This window comes from Ceratotherium simum, chromosome 13 (genome assembly GCF_057802395.1).
Source record: "Ceratotherium simum simum isolate JZ-2026a chromosome 13, ASM5780239v1, whole genome shotgun sequence".
NCBI lineage: Eukaryota > Metazoa > Chordata > Mammalia > Perissodactyla > Rhinocerotidae > Ceratotherium > Ceratotherium simum.
Window position 1 is genome coordinate 23597209 of NC_141912.1, and position 16421 is coordinate 23613629.

At 39.8% G+C, this 16421-nt stretch overlaps 1 protein-coding gene across 4 annotated transcripts in view; it reads left to right on the forward strand.

Moving 5' to 3' along the window:
* The window catches only part of CARMIL1 (capping protein regulator and myosin 1 linker 1), a 326380-nt gene that overhangs the window by 123255 nt on the left and 186704 nt on the right, over positions 1-16421 (forward strand). For all 4 annotated transcript variants that reach the window (XM_087438110.1, XM_014788706.2, XM_004432061.3 and 1 more), the window contains 2 exons: positions 4613-4663; positions 10498-10557. In XM_087438110.1, coding sequence (XP_087294236.1) covers positions 10529-10557 — 29 coding nt within the window. In that variant the 5' untranslated portion in view covers positions 4613-4663; positions 10498-10528. The remainder of the gene's footprint in view (positions 1-4612; positions 4664-10497; positions 10558-16421) is intronic.

The following is a 16421-nucleotide window of genomic DNA, read 5'->3' on the forward strand; positions in this document are numbered from 1 at the left end:
CCTGTGGTGACTGTTGAAGAGAGGGCAGGTCAAGAGAAGGCAGACAGGTCATCTGATGGCTTGGCGGCTTGTGGGAGACCTTACTCCCTAAAGCGCACCACTTGTAAGAGGGCAGAAAGGCCAACCCTTGCCTTGTGCTAGCAATTGCTGCTGCATGTCAGCTGTTCCGGTGCCTGTTCTGAGATTAGTTTCTAAGACTTGTTAATTACATTCACACAGGGGACCTCGTAATCACTTAATTACCGATGTGCTCATTGTATAATAATGTCAAAAGGTGTCTTGTCATTTTTGTTTCCTGTTTTGTTCAAGTTTCTCTGTGACTGGGTTACAAATGAAATACTATTCCAGAATGCAGTGTGTCTTCCGTGATTGGTGTCTAGTGTTTTGCAATAGGCATAAATAAGACACAAGCTCTCAAGTGATTGGCATAGAGAAAGCCCTGGGACATGGAGGGGAGTGTGAAGGCAGGGGAGGGTGCCAGAGGAGGGAAGAGAGAATGAGAAGATGGGGTGAGGTGTCTTGGGGATAGTGACAGTAGAGAGAAGGGGTTGGAGGGAAGGTTGGGGGAGCAGGCGAGGACAAATACAGATAGACCCAGAGATACACGTGTAGAATCAGGTAGACAGATATAAAAGAGAGACACAGACAAGTAGACCAGTAGGGACCGGTCCCTTTTCTTATGATAACCCAAACATCCCTCATCCTATTGATTTGCTTCTTTCTGACTTGCAAGTTCTATGACTCATCTGTGTTTGCGTTTGTGCAGACTCTTGAGGAAGCTTGGAAAGGTGAGGTTTGAGAGCCAGTGTAAGGAGTTAGGAGCTCAATCTCTGGAGCCAGACCATCTGGGTTCAAATCCCAGCTCTACCACCTGCTTGCTGGGTGACCTGGGTGAGTCACATAATCTCTCTGTGCCTCAGTTTCTTCCTCCTAAAATGGGGATAATAACAGTGTCTACCCCATAGGGTGCTGTGAGGATTAAAGGAGACAACATATGCAAACCTATTAGGACAGTGTACCCAACAGGTATTGGCTATTGTTACTGCTATGCTTGTAAAATGATCCTGGATGTTGTGGGACGAATTTTCCTTTGAAGGAATGTTCACAGAGCTAAATATATTTTTCTGAATACTGAAGAAGCTACATGTTCCCGTCTGGGGCTTTTGGCACTGAACCTTACTGCCAATCTGAGGAGAGAGTGAAGAGATCATAGACTGGGAGTAAGAAGTTGCATCTTCTAGTGCTGGCTCTGGCACGAACCAGCTGTGAGATGATGAGTTTCTCTGGACCTGCTCTCAGATTATAAACTAAGGGGAGTTTAAAAAAGTCTTTGAGGGGCCGGCCTGGTGGTGCAGTGGTTAAGTGTGCGCACTCTGCTATGGCGGCCCGGCCTTCGCAGGTTCGGCTCTGGGGCATGGGCTGTCGCACTGCTTGGCAAGCCGTGCTGTGGCGGCGTCCCATATAAAGTAGAGGAAGGTGGGCACGGATGTTAGCCCAGGGCCAGTCTTCCTCAGCAAAAAGAGGAGGATTGGCATCAGATGTTAGCTCAGGGCTGATCTTCCTTACCACAAAAAAAAACCCAAAAAAAGTCTTTGACCAGGTCTTACTGAGTCCTTTCTGGCATGTGATTTGGCTATTATTTTACCTCTATGCAGAGGTTTTGTGGACTTAAGATACTTGAAAAGATCGGGAATTGTCCATACAAGTACCCCTGGAAGAGAGCAAAATGTGTGTGAGGGAGAAATGGTGAGTATAGGAGTCTTGGCTTCCTATAGCCATGCTGGTGATCATGGCCATCAGCATTATTTTCTTCTGTCTTTTCCTGTTCTCCTGGAGGAGGAGCAGAGTTTGAAAGTGGGTGTCACATCCTGGGGCTGGACTGAACTAGGAGACTCAAGATGCGCTGAGGAGCAAGGGCTTAGTTCAGAGAAGGCGAATTTTTCATCCTTTAAGATGAGTCCTGATCTTGTAATTGTCACTGGTAACCTGTCCCCTAGACCTAAGCAAATGACAGTGTGGGCCACACCTGCCTCTGGCACCCTTTTCTCTCCCTTTCTATTACTGTCTGGCCACTTCTGGCTATCTGATGCTCACTACTGAACCTTTTGTGTCTTATGTGATGAAATTACCTCTTGTTCTTCGCCTCCCCCAAAGCAGTCAGACTCTACCTCCCTGAGTACTTCTGTCTTAGTCAAGGACTGGCTAGTGCAGATGACTGAAGACCATAACTCTCCAGGGCATGCTTGGATTTGAAAAGAGAATTCTGTAAACTATCAGAATGTTGAGGAAGATACTGTTTGAACTGGGAGCTTTGTGGGTCCCTTCGCAGTCACAACCCTAACTGGGCTATTCCTTCCTACCCAATCCTGACTGATCTGCCAGCGGGTAGAGTACCAGGAGGCAGGATTGGGTAGGAACATGTAACTGTAGCCTAGTGGTGAAGAGCATAGGCTTTGGAGTTAACAGACAAAGATGGGTGTGAATCCTGTTTCTGCCCTTACTGACTGTGTGACCTTGAGTGAGTTACATCACCCAGTCTCAGGTTACTCATCTGTAAAATGGGAGTAATAACAATATAGAATCTGGTTGTTGTGAGGATTAAATGTCAGTGTATTCAAAGATGTTCCCCCATTTATGGCGCATAGGGAATACTTGATAAATGGTAGCTCCGACTCAGGGTGGCTTCATGGGCATGTGACCAGCACAGTTGCACAGGGCACCAATCTCAGGAGGGCCCTGCCCTTGGGTTAATGCTACTGTCACTGTCTTAAAAGTCTTAATAATTTTTGAACAAGGGCCCTGCAAATTATATAGTCAGCCCTGCTGCTACTGGGCTGCATTTGACCTCCAATCACTCATCTGGCCCCACTTCTTACATGTCCCTCTTCTTTCTATTGTTTGTTGCTTTCCTCTGTCTCCCAAGGGCCTTAGTAGAAAGAAAGGATCATTCTTTAGGGAAAAAAGCTGTGGTTCACAGCACAGGAATATTCAAATGTAGCTCTCTTCTGTGTGCCTAAACTTTTAGAAGTCACTTATTAATGATCTTTTAGAGCATGTCACCTCCAAAATCAAGTACTGATACCAGGTTAAATGGATCCTGTGAATAGCCGTGATTGAAGGCATTTGGGTGAAAGGTCTTGAAATGGGCTGTGCCTTTCCCACCTTGCTCATTATCAGACTTTCCCAGCCAGTGTCTACCTCCCTTCGTCATCTGTCTCAGAAATAGTCCTTACTTGAGTTATTCCCAAATAGTGGTGACCTATGGTTATTCAAAAAAGAGTTTTATAGAAAATACACTGATTCTGTTTGGAGTTGCAAGACTAGAGAGAGGCACAGAGCAGGCCACAGGCACACCCATTGATTCACCTTCTGTGCATGGATTAGCACTTTGGCCCTGGGTTGAATCAGGGTAAATCCTACAACAACTTGGGTCTTGGTGTCCTTGACTTCTCATTTCTAAGGTTTTGTTCATATCTGGCATTCTTATATTAGCACGTAAGCATTATTTGCTAAATATCAATTTAGTGACAAGGAAGTTCTTTGGAAAATGAAAAAGACAATTCTTTTTTTCTTTTTTAAATTTATTTATTCCCCCAAAGCCCCAGTAGATAGTTGTATGTCATAGTTGCACAGCCTTCTAGTTGCTGTATGTGGGACGCGGCCATGAGGCCGGAGAAGCAGTGCGTCGGTGCGTGCCCGGGATCCGAACCCGGGCTGCCAGCAGCGGAGCGCACACACTTAACCGCTAAGCCATGGGGCCGGCCCGAAAAAGACAATTCTTGACAATTCATCAGAACTCAAGAAGTGTTGGAGTCTCCTTTCTTGATTGCAAAGGCCCATGAGGGCTGCCCGGACCTCCAAGTTGCAGAGTGGCACATTTAGATATTTAGGGTTTTGGACATGGGATCCCTGCTCCAGGTTTGAGCTAGGAATTTGAACTATTTCCAGTCTCTTTGTATTCACAAGGGCCCCTGATGGGCAAGAGGGGCCCTATAGGCATCTGGGACTCCATGGGCTCTATATATGTTCTTAGCTGAGTATTGGAATCGAAACTTCCATAAATGTTCTCTTTAGGACTGAGGGAGGCATAGCTGAGAAGCACAGTTGGGAACAACTTTTTGGAAGAAGTTTGCTGCCTATGCATTATGTAAATGTCAGCTAGTGTACAGGGAATGGAAAGCAAGAGGGCAAATGTGGGTGGTGGTTGTAATTTGGAAAGTGCGAATGAGTAGTTGGCTTTTTTATTAAGTTTGCTGTTGATGTAGTGGGGCTCATGACTATATATAAGATATCTGTATTTTAATATCACAGAGACCTGTCTTGCTTACTCAACTGAAGTAATCTGTTGGTCCTTTGAGCTGCTGACTGATTGGTCATCTTGAGATTTCGCAGATGATTTGTTCAAAATAGACCTTCATGTAGTGACTTTTAGAGTAAAACTAATTCTTCAGGGCTAAGAAGCTGTCCCAGTTCACTTCTTCTTCTTACATGACAGGAACCAAGCCATATGACCTCCCAAGGCTTCAGTATCAATGAAGTCCTGTGGGTAACACCAAAGCCCACCAGCCCCACTTTTTGTATTTATTCTGATGTTGCTTCTTCTGTCTTACAGGTGCTTACATCATGCCGAGCCTTCCTTGTCACAGCACGAATCCCCACCAAGGTAAGTGTTGAGAGTTTCCTGCTTCCAACACAAACACAAACACACACACACTCCAATACCATACACACTCACTCCTCAATTACGTAGACTTATGATTTAGGCTAATGTGTCCAGAGTTCTCTTAGCACACCCGTATTTTCCTTCCTTCTCCCCAGGAAGCACCTACAAATTGTGATGATGGACATTTTTTACTCCTTTTTTCCCTCTCTTTGTGTAAAGGCATCCCCCAAAAAGTGGTGAAGCGTTTTGTGCTCCATATCCCTGAGGCTTATGGATTCCAGTCATTTTTCTCTCTCAACTGGAGCATGGTTTACTTTCTTCAAGTCTAGTTTTTATTTCCTTTGGTCCAGTAATGGCAGATTTTTCTAAGGCTTTGACATGTGGGAAATAACCTTCATAACTCTAGAGAGAGTGCATTACCAGTAGCGCACCTCAGCTGTTCTCCCTGTATTCTGGTGTTGCCTATAAAAATAACACAGTACCATTTTTTTCTTTAAAAGATGTCCTTCATTATATGGTGCAAATTAAAATCTGAACTGATAGCTCATGAATTAGGCATAATAATTGCTTCTTTTATTTTCTTTATGGTAACAAAGAGGGAGATGCTGACCAATTTTATAGGCTATAGACTGCAAGGTAACAAGAAATTGGGATTTTTTTTTTCTAAAAAGATGATGATTGCTACATTTATTGAGTGCTAGTTTAGTAAATAAGATTTACTCCTTAAAAGAAACTTATGAAAACCACGATGTAGGTCCCATTGTTATTCTCATCTTGAGAAAACTGAGGGACAGGGGGGAGGTTCAGTAACGTGCCCAAGGTCACACTTCCACTAGTAGGTGACAGATGTCAAAGAATGAGAGCAGGGGCTACAAAGCTCCTGCTTAGCTACACTGTTATTACTAGAATTTAATTAATTATCTACTAAGTGTAGTTTAAGTGCATTCTCACAGTAGCCTTGTAGGTAAGATATTAGAAAATGGCTCAAAGAACGCAGAGTTGACTTGTCTAAGGATTCACAAGTAATGAATGGGAGAAAGAAGAATTAGACTCACTATGTCCTACTCTTTTCTACTTTCTACTGAGCTGAATTGCCTCACCTACCCCACATACTCAGGAAAATGGGTAAGGTTTGGAAGATGCTTTTAGTGTTACTGTACTGATGTTTGGGCTGCAGTGTTATCTGCTCATTTTCTTAGTCCTTTCATGTTTCTTAAAATTCAACATTTAGCCACTGTTTTGTGAATATCTCCTTATGTGCTAGACACGGTGCTGTAATGAAATGGACCTTTTGGGACTTGCAGTCGAATGATTTGTGTGATTTTCACTGAACTTTGCAAAGATAGAACCCACTGTTTGTTAGTCAAAGGCTTAGGGTACCTTCGGCCTTTTTTCTTTCTGGTCATACAAGTGCTGAATATTATCAAGTTTCTCCGAAGAATGAGACTACTGGTCCCAGTCCCTTTGGTAATATGAAGTGAGTCTTTATGTGTATAATGTGTTGTCAATGAAATCAATTATTATGTAAATGATATCAGACTAAATTACCTGTACATTAAAATACCTGAAGGCAGGATATAAGGAAGTGAATTAACCATTATCCCACTGGTGAAAAATTAATTGCAAAAGGAAATTTTATGGGCTTTAGAAAATAGTCAAGCAGCCTATTGAGTAGAAGGCTCCTGAATAATACGTTTACCCTAATTAAAAATGTTGTGATAAAGTAGAAATGTATTACCTCTTGGGAAGTTGCCTGCCTCCCTTCTGCTCGCTGATCCTGTATTGCCCCCATGTAGCTCTGCCGCTAAGCAAAGACCCACTTTATCCCGTGGTGTGTGTAATGTTTCCATCGGCCTGGCTAGGGTAGTTTGGACATTGGTTCTGATTTCTGATACTGTTGGCATCACAAATAAAGAAAGGCAGATTTTCTTCCAAAGTGATCTGTGTGGAGGCTTCCCCCATCGAGAAGGCTGATTTTCATGTGCCACAGTACACCTTGGCTGAGAAGCAAAACCAGTGTCAATGACATTAATTTTCTAGGGAAATAATTATATTCAGAACAATAGTGTACAACAAGCACTGATTATGACATAGGTTTTTTCCTTTGGGGCTGATTAATTAAATATTTTTTCTTTTGTCTTTTTATTGTTAATTGTACTACATATAAGTCAAATGCACAAAATAGAAAGGTACATCTCATTGATTAATCATGAAGCAGATACCTCTGCAGTCACACCCAGAAGAAGAAATAGAACTTTGCATCATGCCAGAAGGCCCCAACTCTGCTTTGGGGGGTGGTGGTGGGTAATTTTCAGATCGGAAGGGTCCGCAGAGAAGCTGAGTTGAAGGATCACCCCACGTCAATGAGGCAGATAAGGGAGTCTTCCACTGGTCAAGGGTTTCGCGGTTTGAAAGAGCACAATGCACTTGGGGAGCTGGGGCTTGGACCCAAGACTGTGAAAGAGGCTGTGGTGGGAGGGAAAGAGATCAGAAAAATGGGCAATTGCAGCATGGATTGCTGCCTGTGGAATAGTGGGAGTTACTGAAGGATGGTCACCTAATCACATTTAGATTTGCTCTGTTGCCTGTGGGGGATGGGGACTGACTTGTTAGGAGGTAGAGGTGGGGTGAGTGAGAGAGTGGGGGAAAAGCTATTGATAGTCTGGGCTAATTGCTTCCTCTTATCTAACCAATCACTAATATCTATGGTTCCTTCTTAAAAATGTCGTCAGGTCTTCATGAAGCCTGCCTGTGTCTTAGCTTCCTAACTAGCTTCCTGCCCCCTCCTGCCCAGTGACATTCTTTAAACTGTCTTTGGGATGGGCTGGAGTCTGGGGAGGGTCAATTGGGAGGACTGAGAACAAAGGCCTATTAGAAATAGCCTTGGATGAGATTAGGGAGAATGATTTGAACCTTGCTGCGATGTCTGTCAGTATGTCTTAGAAACTCTCCTCCTCACCGTTAATGATAACCGGGACTCGGACAAATCCCAGACTCAGCCTGTCCTTCCTTATTGATTGCTGATACTGCAGGGTCTGCTTCTATTTTCTGTCTTGTCCTGGTCATTTTAATGCCTCTATGCCTTTGCAAATTCATTTTCTTCTGCCTGGATTTCCCTTCCACCCCTTCTTTGCTTGACAAACTTGAGGTCATTCTTCAGGCCTAGCTGAAATGTCACAATGCTTTCCTGGATTTCTGGCACTTTGTCTATCCGAGTGACAGACCTCAGGTTCAATAGAACTATCTTAAATGACCTCCACCTAACCTCATTCAGCCAAATTGACCACAGCAGTCCATGCCATCCCTGATAATGCTGTGGGGGAAGAGGGAGAATCCTGCTCTGCCCTTTCCCTTAGGTTCTTCTGGCTGGCCAAATAATTAACAAGACAGGTTAGCAGGAGAAAATAATACCATGTTTAATAACATGTATACATGGGAGAAACCAGGGACACTGTGTTTCTCAACACAATAGCAGAAATTCTCGTCTTAAATACCATCTTCAGCTAAAGACAAAGGAGGATGTTGGGGGTGGGGAGCGTCAGTTACAGGAGATCACCACTAAAGCACTGTAAACAAGAGTAAGGTTATTATGCAGATTTAAGGCCTCACCTTCCACATTGATAAGTTTCTAGAAATGAGGTCATCCCTCCTCTTCCCAATACAGAGAGGGAGATACCTTTACAAATGGAGATTTCCCTTATAAATGTAAATGTTTGTCTGGCAACTCCTTGCGGGCCATCCAGAGAATGTGGCCAGAGAGACACAACTTCCGATAAGATGGGCGTGTTGGTGCCTTTTCTATTGTAACATCTATTTTACGTTATATTACAGCCATCAGATAGAAGATCTGTTCCAGGAAGGAGTTACTATGTCAAATTCTTTAGGCAGTTAGTGGGGGAGGTCAAATGTCCCTCAGAGAAAACAATCAAGATAAAGAGATATATTTCAGGGTGGCCAAATCTTGATCTCCCACAATGCTGACTGAAGCCAGCTACATTTTCATAGCTGCTGGGTTATGAGAGAGTATATCTGCTCCCACCAGTTGAATGAGATGCCCACCGAGGGTCAATGGTTTGTTCCCAAACCTATACATGGCAGTTATAATTTCCAATAGTAAGTTTGTTTAACTAAAGATATTTCACATAGCAATGAAATATGGCTTCAAAAGGAGACAATGTCTATGAAATATTGAATGTTGATAAAAGTTAATTACTTAAAAAATTTTTCTGTCCTGTTAAGGCTGTTAAACTGGTAAAGGCTGAGGGGATGTGGAGGATAATAATCTAGAAAACATCTGCCCTCAGGTTGCTTTGCAAGTGTCTCCAAGTTCTCCGTTTTAAAGAGACTTGAAGTAGAAGTTGAGTGCCCTGCGTTTATGAGTGTGGCCCATAGAGGAAATACCATTGGAGGGCCAGCCAATGGGCTTAACTCAAAGTAGAAACTTCGGCATTGTGTCAAAGGCTAGCAAATGAAAATATGTTTATAAGTTTTAATTTGAAATAATTGAAGGTAGATATGTATACTTTTTAGGAAAATAATTCCCTGCTCTAAATGACTTTTCAAAACCCAACCAGGTATAGGTCTTTGATGATGATAGGTAAGAAGACTTCTACTCTAATTGAATCTTTAAATTGTGCCTCTGATGCTGCATTATCTCTTGGAGGACAAGATAAGTGCCTCTTTCCTCTTTGTATTTCCAATCCTGGAACATAGTAGACCTTCCATAAATGTTTGTTGGTTGACTAAGTGAATAATGAAAGAATGAATTATCTTTCTACCTCCAGTCCTCATCACCATACTTCAAGTTATTTATTGGAGATTCTGGGTTCTCTGTTCTGACATTTATCCTACAAAATTTATAATGGTACAACATGCCACCAGGGAGCAGAACTAAGGGTCTGTGGGTTTGTTTCTGGGTGGGTTCCTTTCCCATTACATTTCTAGTTTTAAGGTAAGAGGGTTAAATAAACTGATCCGCTCAGTCCTCCATTGTCTCTAGTCCCATGCCCTGTGACTGTTTGCTGTAGTTGGATGAAAGACTGCAAAACTGGGAGAAAGATTAGTGGCTATTTTCCAGGAAAAATAGGCAAAGAGTGCGACACAGGAGACATTTTGAAGAAAAAGAAATGCTGATCACAGGAGAAGAGAGGAAGGGGCACATAGTATTTAAATAGAAAGGAAGTAAATCATCATTTACTACGTGCAGAGAGAGTAGACTTTTATTTAACTGTGTGTGTTTCATTTAAGCATGGTTTAAAATTCCTAAATACTTTTAGAAATCTATTTAAAGTATGAATTTTTATGAAAGACAGTGGAAGGAATGATGAGTCCACAAGTGGTCAGAGTGTAACCCAAGAGGTAAAGGTTTAGAAAGAAGGGAAAACTAACATTGACTTTATCCTGATATGACTTTCTCAAGTGAAATTTTGAAGTAAAAGAAAAAAGTATATTTAGATGGCTCACTTCATACATTCAGTACTCAATGAATAAGAAAAAAGTGTAGTTAGATGGCTTACTTCATACATTCAGTACTCAATGAATAAATACTGGAGTAGAAGTACAAAAACTTTCCATTGGGTTTGACCCTGGATGAAATATAAAAAGTTGGACATGTAGCTCCCTTTAGGAAAGTGGATAATAATTTTTCTGAAATACGATAAATCAAGGTCATATCTTATTGAATGACAAGGAGATATTAAACCAGCCTACCTTCAGAAGATGCCCAATTTCTTGTTTGCCTTTGGACTGTTTCTAATTGTAGCATTTTTACCTTGAATTATATGTTTTAAAACCCTCATTACAGGTCTTTATTTCTCTCCCTCCCTCAATTGCAGCTCGAGTTAACCTTCAGCTACTTGGAGATTCATGGCGTCATCTGCAGCAAGCCAGCTCAGGTGAGTGTGAGCAACAGAAACCTGGTTGTCATAACTGCCGGGTCGTAACCTTTCTTGAGTTTCTGAAACCATCGCTATTTAAAGTTTATTGAGATAATGTATAAAAACAAGACTAGGGAAAATGGAAGTTTCCAAATGAGAGACTGAACAGGGACTGTGTGGGTAGTGGTTGGGAATGTGTTCTGATAAGGAAAACACATTGTCCATAACTCAGTTTGAAAAGAACTAATTAGCTCTATGTTAGCTGGAGATGTAAACATGAGAGTACTGTTCCTTAGAGATTTTGTACAACACATTTTAGCACTAAAATTTCATAGGTATTATATAGGACTATATAAGATCTTTCTGGGAATATAGTGATAAATGAGTTTTTTTGGTGTTAATAAAATATAGACTTTTAAAAACAGCTTTATTGTGCTATAAGTAACATGCAGTAAACCTAAGTTTCGACATATGTATGCCCATGAAACCATTACCACAGTCAAGATACTGAATATATTCACCACCCCAGCGTTTCCTTGTACACCTTAGTAAATACTCCCTCCTGTCCTTCCTCCTCATCTGTAGTGATGTACAGGCATCTGCTCTCTGTCACTATAGATTAGTTTGCATTTTCTAAAATTTTATATGAATGGAATCGTACAGTGTATGTACTCTTTATTGTCTGCCTTCTTTCAGTCAGTATAATTATTTTGAGAGTGATTTATTTTGTTATTTTGTCTCAATAGTTCATGCCTTGTTATTGCCGAGTAGCGTTCCATTGTATGGCTATATCACAATTTTGTTTATCCATTCACCTGGTGATGGACATTTGGGTTGTTTCTTTTGGGCTATGACAAGCAATGCTGCGATGAACATTTATGGACAAACCTTTGATTGGACATAGGCTTTCATTTTCTATAGGTGTATGTCTAGGAGTGGAATGGCTGAATTGCCTGGTAGGTATATGTTTAACTTTTTCAGACACTGCTAAACTGTTTCCCAAAGTGGTTGTACCATTTTACATTGCCACCAGCAGTGTATGAGAGTTCCAGTTCCTCTACATCCTCCCTGATACTGATATGGTCAAGGTTTTTAATTTTAGCCATTCTAATAAGTATGCAGTGCTTTCTCATTGTAGTTTTAATTTGCATTTCTCTAATGACTAAAGATATTGAGCATCTTTTTATCTGCTTATTTGCCATTATAGATCTTCTTTGTTCAAGTATCAGTTCAAATCTTTTGCCATTTTTTAAATTGAGTTATATGCTTTCTTATTGTTTTAAGAGTTCTTTATATATTCTGAATACAAATCTTTTATCAGATATATGATTTATACATATTTTTTCTGAGATAGTGGCTTGTCTTTTCATTTTCTTTACCGTGCTTTTCAAAGAGCAGAACTTTTAAATTTTTATGAAGTCCAGTTTATCAATGTTTTCTTTTGTGGATTGTGCTAGTGTCATATTCAATGAATCTTTGCTTAACCCAAGGTCATAGAATGTTTTATGTCTCCCAGAAGTTTTATAGCTTTAGGTTATACATTTAGGTCTATGATCCATTTTGAGCTAATTTTTGTATATAAAGCAACATATAGATCAATGTTCTTTTTTTTGTTGCATATGTGTGGTATTTACACTTGTTTCAGTACCATTTCTTTCAAAGACTGTTGTTTGCCCACTGAACTGGCTTTCCCTTTTTTTGAAGATCAATTGTTCATGTAAATGTTGGTCTATTTTTGGACTCTGAATCCCATCCCTTTGGTCTCTTTGTCTATCTTTATGCCTCTATCACACTGTCGTTGTTACTGTAGCTTTATAGTAAGGCTCGAAATCAGAGACTGTTAGTCCTCCACGTTTGTTGTTCTTTTTCAAAGTTGTTTTAGTGATTCTAGATCCTTTGTGATTCCATTTGAATTTTAGACTCAGCTCAGTTTCTACAAAAAAGCCTGCTGAGATTTTGATTGGGATTATATTGAACTTATAAATCAGTTTGAGGAGAATTGACATCTTAACAATATGGAGTCCCTGACCCAAGAAAACTGTATATTTATCCATGTATTTAGGTCTTCTTTAATTTCTCTCAGTAGTATTTTGTTGTAGCTTTCAATATACAGGTCTTATACATCTTTTGTCAGATTTATTCCTAAGTATTTCATATTTTTGTGCTGTTCTAAACGGTATTGTTTTAAATTTCAATTTTCAGTTGTTTCTTGCTGGTATATAGAAATACAATGGATTTTTCCATATTGCTCTTTTATCCTGCCACCTTGCTATACTCACCTATTAATTCTATTAGCTTCTTTTTATAGATTCCATTATTTTCTGCATAGATGATTGTGTCATTTGTGAATAAAGACAATTTTACTTCTTCCTTTTTCAATGTTGATGCCTTTTATTCCTTTTTCTTGCTTCATTGCTGTTGGGAGACAATCCTCATGGGTCTCTCCCAGCCCTACGTGTGTTGCTGGGTTTGCCAAGAATTCAGTGCTGGGACTGCTCTTTACCCAGGCTGCTTCTCAGGGTTATGTTTGCAGTGAGCAGCCTGTGGGATGATGGACTGTTTCCTTTCTGAACAAAGAGCAGGCTTGCTTACTGTTTACTATGAAAACAGTAGATTACTCAAGTTCAGTGGTTCTTTTCCTGTAAGCAACCCACTGTGTGTCCATCTATCTGAGCCCTCTGTGTTACCCTGTAGGACTCTGTGGGTAAGAGGGAATCAGTGCAAACAGATGCTTGTACCCTTTGCTGTGCCATGAATGATAAAGTCCTTTGTCTTTGACCCAGGAGTCTCTTGTCTCCTACCAGCATTCATGAAACAGCAACAGGCTAACTTATTGGCTAGTAAGTAGGGTGAAATCAAATCTCAGCCCCTGACAATTGCACTGGCTAACACCTCCAGTACACTGCTGAATACAAGTGGTGAGAACAGACATCCTTGTTTTATTCCTAATCTGTGAGGGCAAGCATTGTTCATTTTCCATTAAGTGTGATGTTAGCTATAGGTTTTTCATAGATGCCCTTTATCTGATTGAGGAAGTTCTCTTCTATTCCTAATTTGCTGAGAGTTTTTATCAGGAAATAGTGTTGTATTTTGTCAAATGGTTTTTCTCTATTGGGATTATTATGTGGTTTTCTTTTCTTTTTAGTTTTTTTAATATGATGATTTCATTCCCAGGATTAACCCCACTTGGTCATGATGTATAATCCATTTTATATATTGTTGTATTCCATTTGTTAAAATTTTATGAAGAATCTTTGCATTTATGTATGAGAGGTATTGGCTGTAGTTTTCTCTTTTTTTAATGTTTTTGTCTGCTTTCTATATTAATCATGGGCTCATAGAATGAGTTGGGAAGTAGTCTTTCCTCTTTAACTTTTTAGAAAAATTTATGTAGAGTTGGTATTAATTCTTCTTTAAATGTTTGGTTGAATTTACCAGTGAAGTCATCTGGGCCTGGAGTTTTCTCTTTCAGAAGGTTTTTAACTACAAATTCTGTGTCTTTAATAGAGATAGATACATTCATATGCTTCTTGAGTGAGCTTTGGTAATTTGTATATTTTAAGAAATTTATCCATTTCATCTCAGATGTCAAATTTATTGATATAAAATTGTTCATAGTATCAACTTATTATCCTTTAAATATCTGTAGAATATCATTCCCGATACTGATAATTTGGTTTTCCTCTCCTTTTTTTTTGCCCCCATATTAGTCTGGTTAGAGGTGTATCAGTTCTATTGATCTTCCCAAAGAACTTGGTTTCATTGATTTCTCTATTGATTTTGTTTTCTGTTTCATTGATTATTACTCTGATCTTTATTATTTCCTTCCTTCTACTTACTTTTTGTTTTAGTTTTTAAAAATATAAAGAAAATGTGTGTGTGTGCGCGCACACGCATGCATGCTCATGTGTATGGGGGTTTGTTGATAATGTTCCTAAAAGAAATAGTCAAAGTTGTCACTTTATGTTGATAGAGATTACATACAAATTTTTGGAACTTTTCCATAGTTCATCTTAGAGCAATGTTTTATCCTATGCATTTATCATTCTCTAGAAACTGGAGTTTGGAAGAAAAATTATAGCACCATATGTTTGCCCGTTTCGGCAAACACATGCAAGAGTGAATAATCACTCTTGAATGATGACATAACCGGGGCCTTCTTGATGATCTTAATTCAGGAATGTTTATGTCTATGATTTGAAGGTTGGGATGGGAGTAGAAGGGTGCTGTTGAAATGTTAGTGCCAATATATTCAAAATATGATTTGACTGTGGTATTTAATTATGAGAAAGAATGTTCATACAGCAAGACTAATTTTCCCATGTGGCTCCCGGAACTGGTCTTATCACACTTTGTAGTTGTGTCCCCTTCAGTATGTCGGGCACTCACAAAAACTAGGTCTAAAGCAGTTCACCTCAGTCCCATGGAGCTGTTCTGTCACTGTAAGTACCATAAGAATAGCTCTACAACATTACTTCAGTTTAACTTTGTCCCATCATGTGGACCTTGAAGATGAGATGAGAGTGAAACAATGGTACTGCTTCCGCAAAGGGGCTAGCAATTCAGACACTGACAATACTAGTCACTTAGTAGTATCAAAATTTAATGTTTCAGAATTGCCTGTAGTGCTTTTTAAAAATACTGATAGCTTCAGCAGTACCCCTTCCTGTCACATCTTTCCCTCCACACATACACACCACACACACACATACACACACGAATTATGATTCAATGTGTCTGGGGTGGGCATGGGCATTTGATTCTGTTGTGTTCCAGTAGTTGAGAATTAGTTACTTGTGTAACCTCAGGGCCCTTGATGTCTCTAGTTTTGATTTTCGCTTATGTAAAATCATAAAGATGATAGCGTCTGCCTGTGGCACACACAGTCTAGCCTTGATTAGGAGGACATTCTTTTCTAATGTTCTCTGGGATTTATTAATTTTTTGGTCATTGCTATTTTTATCATTATTTAATTATAGCTTATAAATTCAGATAAAAAGCCTGGGACAAGGACATTTCCTTGGGTATGAATGAGAGTATGTGAATGTGTTATTGAGTTAGTCATATGTGGCTTTTACCATTGCTGTTTTCCTTTTGTGGAAATGTGGGAGACCTTTATCGTATTTTACAAGTCTCATTTCCATAGCACTTTCTGGTGTTCAAGTTCTGTTGCCTTCACTGTCACTAAATTGAAGCCAGCAGTTATATAGTTTTATAGCTATAGAATTTTTGGACCGTTCTTTGTACAACTGAAACACCTGCTATGATTTTTTTTTTTTGGTTTTAAGGTTAATTGTTTGCTATGTCATAGAATGATTTTGGTAAACCACTCATGGCTATCTCTTAGTGGAAAGAGAAACACTTCACAGGTCTGTTGGTTGTGGTTTAGTAAAAAATGCTTCTCTTCAAGTTTAGTCTTTAGGTTGTTCTACCTTAAAAAAGGAGGTGGGGTGGGGTTGGAAACTTGAATCTTAAATAAGATGCCATGGTTTATATCTCTGATTATTATTTTAAATGTGTATTGGATGTCATGGATTATGTCCTGTGAGGTGTCTAAGCAAAAATTATTTCAAACATTCTGTTTTTCCCCAGCTGAAAGAGGAGGGAAAGAGGTATTGAGAGGGGGTTCTTTTTTCTGATGAAATGATTTATTGTGTTAGTCTCATCTCTATCACTTTGTTGCAATCTTTACATTATGCAAAGGTGGTGCCATATTATGCAGGACTGTGTGAGTGCTTTCATGGAAGGTTGAATTTGAAGGCTTCATTTATTCCCCCACCTGTCACCTTTTTTTTCCTTCCCTGTCACTCTATTCAATCCTGTGCAATTAAAGATGATTAGGTGTTAAGATTAAGTGGAATTAGAATAAGCAAATTACTAAT